The following is a 12835-nucleotide window of genomic DNA, read 5'->3' as shown; positions in this document are numbered from 1 at the left end:
GTGAGACTATGCTGGGGCCTAGCAAACACAAAAGTGGATGCTCACAGTCAGCTATTGGATGGATCACAGGGCCCCCAATGGAAGAGCTATAGAAAGTATCCAAGGAGCTAAAGAGATCTGCAACCCTGTAGGTGCAACAACATTATGAACTAACCAGTACCCTGGAGCTCTTGACTCTAGCTGCATATGTATCAAAAGATGGCCTAGTTGGCCATCACTGGAAAGAGAGGCCCATTGAACACACAAACTTTATATGCCTCAGTACAGGGGTACACCAGGGCCAAAAAGTGGGAATGGGTGGGTAGGGGAGTTGGGGGGAGTGTATGGGGGGCTTTTGGGATAGCATTGGAAATGTAATTGAGGAAAATACGTAATAATAAAAAAAAAGAATGAATAACATGAGCCAGGCATGGTGGTGCACGCCTTTAATCCCAGCACTTGGGAGGCAGAGGCAGGTGGATTTCTGAGTTCAAGGCCAGCCTGGTCTACAGAGTGAGTTCCAGGACAGCCAGGGCTACACAGAAAAACCCTGTCTTGAAAAAACAAAAAACAAAACAAAAAAAGGAATGAGTAACATAATCTCGGAAAGAATATTAAGTGTCCATGATAATGAAGGCATCTCAATGTTATAAGCCTTAGATATAGCAAGTATTTCAAACACATTAATAACTTCTGAATTACTGGAAATGTTCAAACATATAAAATCACTATCTCTAAATAAAGCTGTTTTTTAATAGTTATCTTGAAAAATTCATCTGTACTAATCTTATAGGAATATACTAATATTAAATATAGTTGAGTGTGGTAGTTCATGCTTTTAATCCCAGCACTTAGGAGGCAGAGGCAGATCTTTGTTTCATGTGAAGCCAGCCTATCCTGGTCTAAACTGAGCCTTATAGGTCAGCCAAGTGAAACCCTGTCTCAAAAATGTATGTACATATAAAAATATATGCACATTATCTCTGTGTCTCTGTCTCTATCTCTGTCTCTCTCCCTCTCTCCCTCTCTCCCTCTCTCTCTCTCTCTCTCTCTCTCTCTCTCTCTCTCTCTCACTCTCTCACACACACACACAGACACACAGACACATACACACACTAAATTTGGCCATCTTCTTTCAGAAAACGTAATTGATCAAAATATCTGAAGTTATAAACATGAAACTTTTGTTAGATAATAGGTCAATATGCTTCTTGTTAACCACTATCTCTGAAGAAATCATAGCACTTTCCCTAGTTGGCTTCAAGGTGAGTATGTGTTGCTAAGCTCAGTGGGAAGTGATATAAAAGGGTCTGCAAACATAAGATGTAAAGGCTACTACAAAATTAATTCTTGAACTTGTAAAATTGTGAAAATACATTCAATACAATCGCAGTTTACTTGAAGCTGTCACATGGTGTTAGTAACAAGAAGCCAGGGGAAAATAGTTGTTAACACTATGGGATTGGCATAAAAAGATTAAAATGAAATTTAGTTTACAGATTTAGTAATGTTGGCAAACAGTCCCATGAGAGATTAATAAACTTCATTTACACTATTTGGTAGTAATGATACAAGTCAATAATATACCTCCGTATTGTCATAAAACCTTTAAAATAGCAATTAACTGAAAATTTTACAAGTAATTATGATAGTCATTTGAGTACTCTAAAATGGTAAGAAATATATTAAAAACAGATTTCAAGAGTATAATTAAATGAGTATTGGCAGACTTATAAAGCTTGTAATTTTAATTGTTCTTTTTTAATATGCTTAAATGTTTTATTTTAATTTGAATTGACACGTATATTACTTATACAAATTTACTAGTACATAGTGATGTTTATATATGTATATGTATATATGTATGCTGTGTAATAGAGTAATTAGCATACCCATGATCTTAACCATTCATAATTTCTTCATTATAACAACATTTAAAATATTCTTGTAGAACTATTTTGAAATATATGAAACATTATTAGAACTAGTCATTCTGCTGTGCTAGTATAGAATACCAGAATACTCCAATGTAACTCTATTTTTGTACCTACTAACCAGTTTCTCCATAAACCTCATTTAACAGGACATTCCCTGGAGTCTGGTAACCATTATATTCCTCATATGAGTGTGAACACATTTTCCTATGTGTGACTTATTTCACTCAATATAATATACCCTAAGCTTATCCTTGTTAACTGTAAATGATAGGAATACATTCTTTTCATCATTCTATTGTGTACTTACATTTTTGTTATTGATTCACTTGTTGATAAGGAGCATCTTACTAATATAGAAATTAGGTGATGTTTTCTGAAAATTTAGTGTTTTAAGGGAAGAGTTCATGTTCAAAAGTCTTAAGAGGCCAAGGAGCAAATTACTAATATTAAAGTTGACAGTTATAACCAACTATAGGAAAATATATTATCTATCAAAGAGTGAACTAGATAGTACATAACACTTCACTATTTATTTTAATTGTAATCACAAAATCAGGCCCCAGGAACTATAGAAATCTTGTTATCTCTGAATAAGCCAGAGAGTTTTCTGAAGTAAAACGAAGGGTCTTGACTAAAATAAATCTGTAGGAACAGAGTAACTGTTCTGCAGTTCATTGATTAGTTCATATAGGGCTAACCCTTCTTCAGCGCAATATGTTCACAAGACTAAAGATTCATGTCTTTGCAAGTTTGCACTTAACTGCTAGTTCTTAAGATTGAGTCCCCATATTCAAAGAAGAAAAAATAAAGCCAAGCCTGTTTAAACAGAACGCTAGAAGCTCAAATTACTTTTCTATGCAATTCTATACAAGTAGTCTACTGTATAAAATTAAGTCAAGTGTATAAAATCAATGAACTAAATCTAAGTTAAAGTATATGAATCATTTAACAAGTTAAGGTACATACATTTATCAAATATAATTAGTATTCCACATCATCTGACTATAGAAAAGGCTTTTGTTGAATGATTCATCTTTATAAAATTCACTGGTTTTATTTCCAATTAACTTCTACACCATGTTATACAGCATCTTTTTCTGATGATGAGTATTACATGTCTATACAATTAAGCTGGTCTCTACCTCTAAATGAACATGTATGACAGGAAAAATAAAATATAAAAACATCTTACCCCAGATATGAGAAATACTTTGCAGAAGTCTAAAACCGGAAGAATCTGAAGAAAGCTGGCGGCTTCCAGCGTATCTTGAAGGGTGTCCATGTTAAGAGAAAGCTTTGCAGTATAGATGAAATCAATAATTTTCCGTAGACCCACTCTGCTCACGCCATGAAGCTTGATGCACATCAACTCTTGTTCTTTCATTCCACCTTAAGTGAAAAGTCAGTCAATTAAGTGGAGGTGGATCATTAAGGTCAGACTTGGTTCTGCCAGTAATTAGATGCAGCAAAATCAAGGGAAAGTCTTACTCCAAGTAAGCATCCATTCCACAGTTTTGCTTTTGTACATTTCACAGTTAAAAGGACACTTGGAGAAATTCTATCTATACTAATGGAGATTATATATAATACAGGAAAGAACCCAGATGCCCCTCAACTGAGGAATAAATAAAAAAAATGTGGTACATTTACACAATGGAGTACTACTCAGCTATTAAAAAGAATGAATTTATGAAATTCCTAGCCAAATGGATGGACCTGGAGGGCATTATCCTGAGTGAGGTAACCCAATCATAAAAGAACTCAAATGATATGTACTCACTGATAAGTGGATATTAGCCCAGAAACTTAGAATTCGCAAGATATAAGTTACAATTTGAAAAACACATGAAACTCAAGAAGAACGAAGACCAAAGTGTGGACACTTTGCCCCTTCTTAGAATTGGGAACAAAACACCCATGGAAGGAGTTACAGAGACAAAGTTTGGAGTTGAGACAAAAGTATGGACCATCTAGAGACTGCCATGCCGGGGCCTAGCAAACACAGAAGTGGATGCTCACAGTCAGCTATTGGATGGATCACAGGGCCCCAATGGAGGAGCTAGAAAAATTACCCAAGGAGCTACAGGGATCTGCAACCCTATAGGTGGAACAACATTATGAACTAACCAGTACCCCGGAGCTCTTGACTCTAGCTGCATATATATCAAAAGATGGCCTAGTCGGCCATCACTGGAAAGAGAGGCCCATTGGACATGCAAACTTTATATGAACCCCAGTACAGGGGAACGCCAGGGCCAAGAAGTGGGAGTGGGTGGATAGGGGGTGGGGGGAGGGTATGGGGGACTTTTGGGTTAGCATTGGAAATGTAAATGAGGAAAATACCTAATTAAAAAAAATACAAGTGCTTTCAAATGGTCTGTCATTTCATATCTTTTGATGGATTAAAGACCATATTATAGAAGCACAGAGTCTGTGATTGTCCACTCAGATATTTTTAAAAAGTCTATGAAGTAGAACAGATGGTAGAAAACAAGATGTAAATAGCACCACACACAACAACCCAGATTAGTGAATATTTCTTTTGAAAGTGTTTTTTAGAATGACAAAAAGTAAAATACTGGATTTTGTGTTTGAGATTATATATTACATATATATTGTATGTGTGTTATATATTAGATATATACATATGTACACACACAGATGTCTCCCAATTTATTAATGTGAACACAGAGTGTCAAAAGCCAACCTACCTGTGAACATAGCTTTGAAGTAGTCACTAGCAGATGCCATCATGACTCTGTGCACAGGGTAAGCATCATCTGTATCACCTGGCATCAGTGTCACATCACAAAGCAATCCATCAAGCCGAAGCTGGTCAAAACCCTGTAACAAGCATACGGGTTGAGTAAGGAATGGAGAAAACGCAAACAATCTCTGTGTGCTAAACTTATGCTTACAAGCTCACACATCTAGAGTATTTTGAAAACAGAGCCAAAAGAGTTCTCAAAAAGAAAAAAAAAAAAAACACTGCTTTGTTTATATATCTATAGATTTAACCCCATGAAAAAATAGACTATTAAGGCTAATTTACATTAGGAACAAACAGGGTAAGTATGTTGAAATCACTTACTGGGACATTCATTTTCCTTAATTGGAGGAAAAAAAGATGACCATTTACACTTCTGTTTTTCCCACACATGAAATAAAAATCTTCGACCTTCCAGAATTGATTTCCATACAATCACATGGGTAGTAGTGCTGTAGAACTTTAATAGATTATTTTGCATTTTGATGACTTTTCCCCCCTTGAGACAGAAAGGGAGAGGGTATTTATCTGTATCAAGAGCAAGACTGGGGTTCATTTTATCATCTGAATTGTTTACCCTCTCAGAGAATTAAGGATTATACTTTAAGTATCCCAATACTCAGCTTACTGCTGCTGCTGTTTGGCCAATTATCTTTCAAGTCAAAGATTTAATTATCTTTGATAAAAGGAGTGTAGGGAGTTTCAATAGGAGACTTCATTGTCTCCAAAGGCTTAAAGGCTTAGCACAGAATGAACAGGCTAGCCCCTACAGTGGATAGGAAGGGCAGGCCCCAGGGAGAAGAGGACTTATTGATTAACTCCTTCAGGTGCCCTGCAACCAGGGCAGTTGCCTCTACTCCCTGTCTCTACTCTTAGGAGAATGAAATGCTTTGATTTCAATAGTCACTTTCCACAATGTATGCATATCACACATGTTTTACAAGATGAATGATATAACTTACTTTATTACAAATAATGAACAGAGTCATAAACAAGTGCTAAAAGGGATACAGAAGTAGATAATGAAGCAAAAAGAAAGACTGTGACAGGCTCAATCTTTACTTTCAAAGAAACGTTTCATTATAAAACAAAACAGGTGATAGAAAGTGATATAAACCATAAGCCATGCTCTAAGATTATAATAAGCTAACAGATATAAATAACAGTACGAACAGATATAAATGATTACTTGATTTCAAAACCTCAAATAAAGTCATGTTTCAGAGATTTAAGAAACAACTTAAGAACCCAAAAAGGTATAATTTACTAAGAATACAATTCTGAAAATATTGATTCTACACATAGGTATAATATAAACCACAATCTAAACTTCCCATTATAATTTTAAAATTACTTTTGAAAGTAAATATGTGGTTTAATAGAATTGAAACTTCAGAGTGGTTATCTGATCCAATCATTGCTCCTCTAGGGAGAGAAAAATATTCACATGTTATATGTATACTTTAGAACAGAAGTACATATTTGTGTATTTCCACAAATGAATTGCATATTTTTGCTCACAGTTACAAAACTTTTCATAAACAGCCCTGTCCTTTGGCAATATAAACACTATTAAACCAAACATCTGCAACTCATTCCTTGCCTTTCTTATTCAGAAATGCAGATATAAAAGAATAGCAATGCATTTTGCCAAAGCAATGTCCACTTGGAGAAAGTGTTCTAATTCTTAAGACAGGAACTGACCCTTACTATTTGTTTAAGGAGTAAAATGTGCAGTAAGTCTATGGCATATGCCTTTAAAATTCAGTGAGTGCCCATCCATAAGCACTGAATGCTTATCACTACTGCTGTAGTGATAAGACTGTCACTCAGCTGAGAAGCAGCCCAGGAAGTTTGGGGAACAGTACTTTTGAATTCACCAAGGTTTTTGCATATCCTTGGTCAAAATGTTCAAGTTAGGACAGCCCTACTTCATTCAGAAGCTATCAAATAGTACTTTAACATCGTGTAAACATGGTGGGGAGAACACTAGCTTTTTGTCCTATTAACCAGGAACTAGAAACCTAGCTTTTCTTAAGAAAACAATTAGAAGATGTTTAAAGTCCTTGCTTGTGAAAGAATTGCAAAGGTTGAAAATTAGAAAAAAATAGAATTAAGCCTGTGTTTAAGGAGAAAAGGTTGGATCCAATGCTTAGCTTGTTTACCCTTTCTTCAACAAATAAATTTGAAGTAAAAAGGTTGTAAATATACATTTTTTTTAAAAGTCAAGACACATAAGGATAAATCCTGGTGTAATGGCACATGCCTATATAACAATGAAGAGCTTTGTATCCAGTGTGCAAAGACAAACTATATTCTATCCCATTTCAGTACATACCATGGCACTTTGATGGCCTTACAACATTTGAAATTACAATTGATGCAACAATGAACTTCCTATAGAAGGAAGGTCACATTCCTTAATATCTGGACAGCTCAGCTTAGCTTAAGATATCAAGAGACCTCAATCTTGTCACAAAGTAAATCATTTGGCATTCACTCACACTACCATGAAAAACTCAACCCTTTCTTAGTACAAGTTAGTATCATAAAAGGCCTTTCAATCTGCCTTCAATATATCTATTTTTTGTTCTCATTCTCACACTCTTTTCTTTTTAACTCTCAATTTTGAGGATTTCATATCCAAGTGCTGGATTTGCATCATGGTTAACCCATTCCCTCCCTTGTTTTTTCCCTACCCACTTTCTCTTAACACACACATACACTCATACAAACACACAGACACACACACACACACAGACACACACACACACAATCACACTACTGAGTACATTTAGAACAATCCTGGTGTTTGGGGCTGCACCACTTGGGTTTGTATCTATCAGAGGGCCTGTCTGTGGAAAGACTGAGTCTCTCTCTCCCAGCATCCAGTGATTGCTTATATTTATTCATCTAGACATGGGACCTTGTGATAATTCCCCCACCTACACTGGAATGTCAACTGATGCTGTTATTATACAGGTCTTGTTTAGGCAGCTGTATTGTTGAGATTCATGGGTGTAACTTCTGTCCCTTTGAGAGAGAAGACACTATCTTGAAGCAGACGCCTAAGTTCTGTAGCTCTTACAACCTTCCTATCCTCTCTTTTGTTATTTTCCCTGAGCCTTTGGTGTAGGGGTGGTCATGCAACTGTATCAATTGGGTGTTGGAATGGCATAATCTGTTCTCTGCATTCTATCACAATTATCTCACTATCTTTTCTTCTCATTAACTCTAGAACAGATATTAGAGATCATGTAAAAAGAGTACCCTTTCATTACAAAAATAATTTTCTCTCACCGACTTTATACTCATTTCCTTTATATAATTTCTATAAACTTAGGTTTCCCTCTACACATAAAGAGTTCAGTTTTGAGTGAGGTAACATATTCACAAAGGAACTCACACAATATGTACTCACTGATAAGTGGATATTAGCCCAAAAACTTAGCATACCCAAGATATAAGATACAATTTGTTAAACACATGAAACTCAAGAAGAACGAAGACCAAAGTGTGGACACTGTGCCCCTTCTTGGAATTGGGAACAAAACACCCATGGAAAGAGTTACAGAGAAAAAGTTTGGAGCTGTGAAGAAAGGATGGACCATCTAAAGACTGCCATATCCAGGGATCCATCCCATAATCAGCTTCCAAACGCTGACCCATTGCATACACTAGCAAGATTTTGCTGAAAGGACCCAGATAGAGCTGTCTCTTGTGAGACAAAGCAGGAGCCTAGCAAACACAGAAGTAGATGCTCACAGTCAGCTATTGGATGGATCACAGGGCCCCCAATGGAGGAGCTAGAGAAAGTACCCAAGGAGCTAAAGGGAACTGCAACCCCATAGGTGGATCATTATTATGAACTAACCAGTAACCCAGAGCTCTTGTCTCTAGCTGCATTTGTATCAAAAGATGGCCTAGTAGGCCATCACTGGAAAGAGAGGCCCATTGGACTTGCCAACTTTATATGCCCCAGTACAGGGGAATGCCAGGGCCAAGGGGTGGGGGTGGGTGGGTGGGGGACTGCGGGGGGAGTGTATTGGGGACTTTTTGGATAGCATTGGAAATGTAATTGAGGAAATTACCTAATAAAAAATAAATAAAAAAAAAGAGTTCAGTTTTATGGACATTGTTTAACCTCTAGTTAACTTTTAACGGTGTCCTCAAACTTGCTTCCCTGATTTCAATTCTCTTTTCTGTCTCAGCACTTCTCTTCTCTGTTAGTGCATTTCTGCTGGGTCTTGGTTCTCATGTAAGAGAAACTTCTTTGTCCTCAATTTCTAAATATTTACTTTTTCTCCTATAAATCTCGCTATATATTTCTATACATCTTCTATATTCTTTTGGGGCAAGCAAGCACTATGATGTTTTTACCTTCCTGACATTAAATTTAATCAATGTAGCAAAGGTTCAAATATTATTAAAAAGAGGCACATACATAAATACCCTAAAAGAATTAGATATATTCATCTAAAAAATGTCATAATTATTGTATAAAAGGGAAGGATGAGTTGATCCTATAAAATTATAATATCAAAATAAGCAACAATAACATTTAAAAGTTGGTTGGATAGCAACAGCACTCAAATAAAATGTATGATCATCATGCAAAAGGCAATTCTGTTGTATAGTATGGTATTAAAGATAATGAGACAAGCAAATATTTCTACTTATTTATGCATTACAAAGAATTTAGTAGCATATTATAACTAATGTGATGACTATAATTTCCCAAGAAGAATGAGCAAAAACAGGAAGCTCATCTTTACAAGAACAATAAAAATTATTGATGGAAAATGTATTGTCCAAACAAGGATGGAAGATTTTAAGAACCGAAGAAGGAAAGGTTAAGTAATGAGTTTAAGGAGATGTCACATATTTGACCAAAACATAATGAGCTTCACTTTTATGAAGCTGCCCCTCATGTGATTCAGAGGACAGAGAAGAAATACACTTAAGTTAAAAGAGATATATAGGCTGGAAATAATAAAAGTTTATATTAGTACTAAACACTGTTGCCATTATGTAACATGGCTTGTACTTTCAAAACATCTAATGGCTCTCTATTACTGTGTCCAACTACTGCTTTTCAAAGACTTCTCAAGTTTGGCTTTAACCCAACTATACACCCATAACTTTTATGACCCTGTGTACTGTAACCAATCATATGACCTTTTATTTCTGCCATTATTCTTCACATGGATGGCTTCCCTCCTTCAAAGCCTAATTTAAATTTGACCCTCTTGAGATAGAAAACTATTAGCAATCAAATCTCCTCTAAAATAATTAGACAACCTTGCTCTGGCTCTCAATATTTAGCATTCAAGTTTAGCTTATAAATTTTTGTTTCCAGAGAAGGCAAACTAGCTGCATTTTTCTTCATGTTACCTTTAGAAACACCTTAAACCAAGACAACATATATGAAAAATAGACCAAAAGGGCAGTATCTGTAAAAATTTAGGAAACAAATTAGGTGGACCTTTAATTCTTACAACATGCTTCCTGAAAAGAGGGACAGCATGGGAACCCCAACAAAACTCAATTTGGAAAGACCAAGATGATTAGGGAGATATCCTTGGAGAGATGCCTTCTCATGCCCCTTCTTCCCCAAACTCCACCAGCTAGTAGACGAAGGCAAGGCAAGGACTTGAGCAATCATGCTTCCTGCAAGTAGTCATCTAATGTTTCATGGCAGTGCCTAAAATACCAAGGAAGAAGCAGCTGTCTTTTTGTATGATTTGCATGCTAGCCAATGTGGTAAGTGCTCACTTTTTTTACTCTCTATATCTGGATCAAGACATGGGTGTAGTTGTTGTATGTATATGTATCACAGCAGAGAATAAAGCCCCAGCTTTTAGATCATGGAGGCAGTCCTGATAAATGGAAACTACTGGGAAAATGGTCAATACGAAGTTCTACAACCAAGAGATACCACAAAGTGTCGTACTGTGAAAAACTGTTCAAGAATTTAAAAAGGAACAGATTATTAACATACACGACAAAGTACATGGGTCCAAAAGACTAGACTATATAAAAGAAGTCAACCTCAGTATCTTACAGGTTATATTATATTTGGGGGTACTTTTGCATAAACAAAGTAACAGAAAATAGGTTGTAGTTCCCAAGAGTGAGGAGGAGGGACCACCAAGAGGTAATGAGAAACAAGGTGTAGTTATGTAATCATTCTATGACAGCATAATTGTGAAGAGTAAATGAAATGACATGTTTACAATGCTTATACAAGTACATTAAAGTAAAAAAAAAATCACATTCACTGTGTGTTCTAATTTATAAAGTAAAAAGTAAGAAGATAGTAAAATACAGTGAGTTGATAGTAACTAAAACACAGCTGGCATCAATATATTATCAAACAGATTTCAGAACAAAGACTATTTTGCAAGGGAGAATGTGAATCATTTTGTGATACAGACATTAATTAAGCAAGAGTATATAAATATCATTAAATGTTTCTGTTTTGTAAGTGCAGAGTTTCAATATACATGAGGCCCAAACTAGAATAACCAGAGAGAGAGAGAGAGAGAGAGAGAGAGAGAGAGAGAGAGAGAGAGAGAGAGAGAGAGAGAGAACAAAAGAGGTTCACTCTTGTAGTTATAGATTTCAATTTTGACCCCCTTGGTGGCCTTAAAATATGATAGAAATCAGTAAGGGTATAGATGATATAACCATATCAGTCAACCTGATCTAGCTAAGGTCAAGTAGCTAGACCCAATGACTGGCCCAACATTGGTGCAATAATGGCACTTATTTCATCGGGTAAACAATAGCTGTTTACCTTAACTTACAACCCACTCAATAGGAGGAAATTCATGCCTGGTGCCAGAAACCCAGCCAACTACCCATGGCTGGTGTGGTCACAGATCTTAGAGCAAAAACAACTATGGTTATTTTCTAAACCAATATAATTTCTAATTGTATTCAGTTAAGTATAGCTCTTACTCATTACTATTGCAGAGATCCAGAAGTGGTCAAAAGGCATACAACAACTGACCATGGATGTGCTCCCCCAAATGATACACTTACAATGCAACCTCTGTACCTAAGGCTTGTAATAAAAAATAAACCTGTCATGATCAACAACCCAAACATTTACTTTAAACTAAACATACCATGACACTAAACCAGTAGAAAGCAAGACACATTACTTTGCCTAAGCTTTTTAAACAACCCTACTTTAAACATTCTACTAGTTAGGTAATAATGGAAGGTTATAACATAATATATTACAGTGACTTTAGCACTAAAACTAAGTGGAAAAAATAGCTAAAGTGGAGCAAAACATGGAAAGATCAGTATGATAGTCATTAGGATGGGAGGTTCAATGGTCAGAACAGAGAGGTATTTTTAATTTTTTATGGGTTTAAGTAACTATAGACAATATCCAGGAAATTGTTTCTATTCAATAAAAGAAGTGTTCAGCAACAAGCATGTATAGCTACCAGCTAGAGTGTAGTACCCTTGTTATGGCTTCCTTGTCCTAAGAACAGGGCTTCCAAATACCAAATCATATTTTTTTGGTAGAGGAAGAGAAGAACAGGCAAGGAAGGAAATAATCTGTGTAATATTACTATTTTTATGAAGAATAAAATTTACTATATCATTGTATAAATTGTTAGCTTCTACTGATATGTTTTAAAAATCATGGCTAATGGTCACCAATTATTTGTAAGAGATTGAATTTCAAAAGGTAAAATGGTTTACAACAAAATTAGACTATAAATACATGTATAGATTCAGAAAACCTGGCTCAATTATGTGTCATCTAAATGGGTATTTGAATCTTGGCAGGCCTCCTAACTTCTGTGACATCCAGTATCCCTTCATACAAGGTGGTTATGACAATGCTTGCCATTTCTGTCTCATGATCTATTTTCAAGCATCAATGAGGCAAGGCTATACATAAATACATCTCAAACTGGATCTAAATTTATTCATCCCATAAATAATATTCATAAGAACAGCAAAAAAGGCACTGAGTGGATCCTCTATGCCAAGTATGAGGCTAAGCTCTTTATTTGCATTGCTTTATTTAATGATAGAGAACACTGAAAAAAAATCAAAGCTGGATATTGATGGAGAATACTCATGCACTCCAGCACTACAACCCGATGAAATAAGTGCCATTATT

The 12835-nt window shown here is 35.7% G+C and overlaps 1 protein-coding gene across 5 annotated transcripts in view; it reads right to left on the bottom strand.

The window, feature by feature from the left end:
• The window catches only part of Klhl13 (kelch like family member 13), a 160216-nt gene that overhangs the window by 32192 nt on the left and 115189 nt on the right, over positions 1-12835 (bottom strand). For all 5 annotated transcript variants that reach the window (XM_085838235.1, XM_085838239.1, XM_085838236.1 and 2 more), the window contains 2 exons: positions 4628-4760; positions 3109-3305 (listed from right to left, as the gene is read on the bottom strand). In XM_085838235.1, the coding sequence (XP_085694361.1) occupies positions 3109-3305; positions 4628-4760 (330 nt within the window). The remainder of the gene's footprint in view (positions 1-3108; positions 3306-4627; positions 4761-12835) is intronic.

This window comes from Mus caroli, unplaced genomic scaffold (assembly GCF_978045245.1).
Source record: "Mus caroli unplaced genomic scaffold, Mus_caroli_1 scaffold_5, whole genome shotgun sequence".
Taxonomy (NCBI): domain Eukaryota; kingdom Metazoa; phylum Chordata; class Mammalia; order Rodentia; family Muridae; genus Mus; species Mus caroli.
This window is presented reverse-complemented; position numbering and strand designations above follow the sequence as displayed.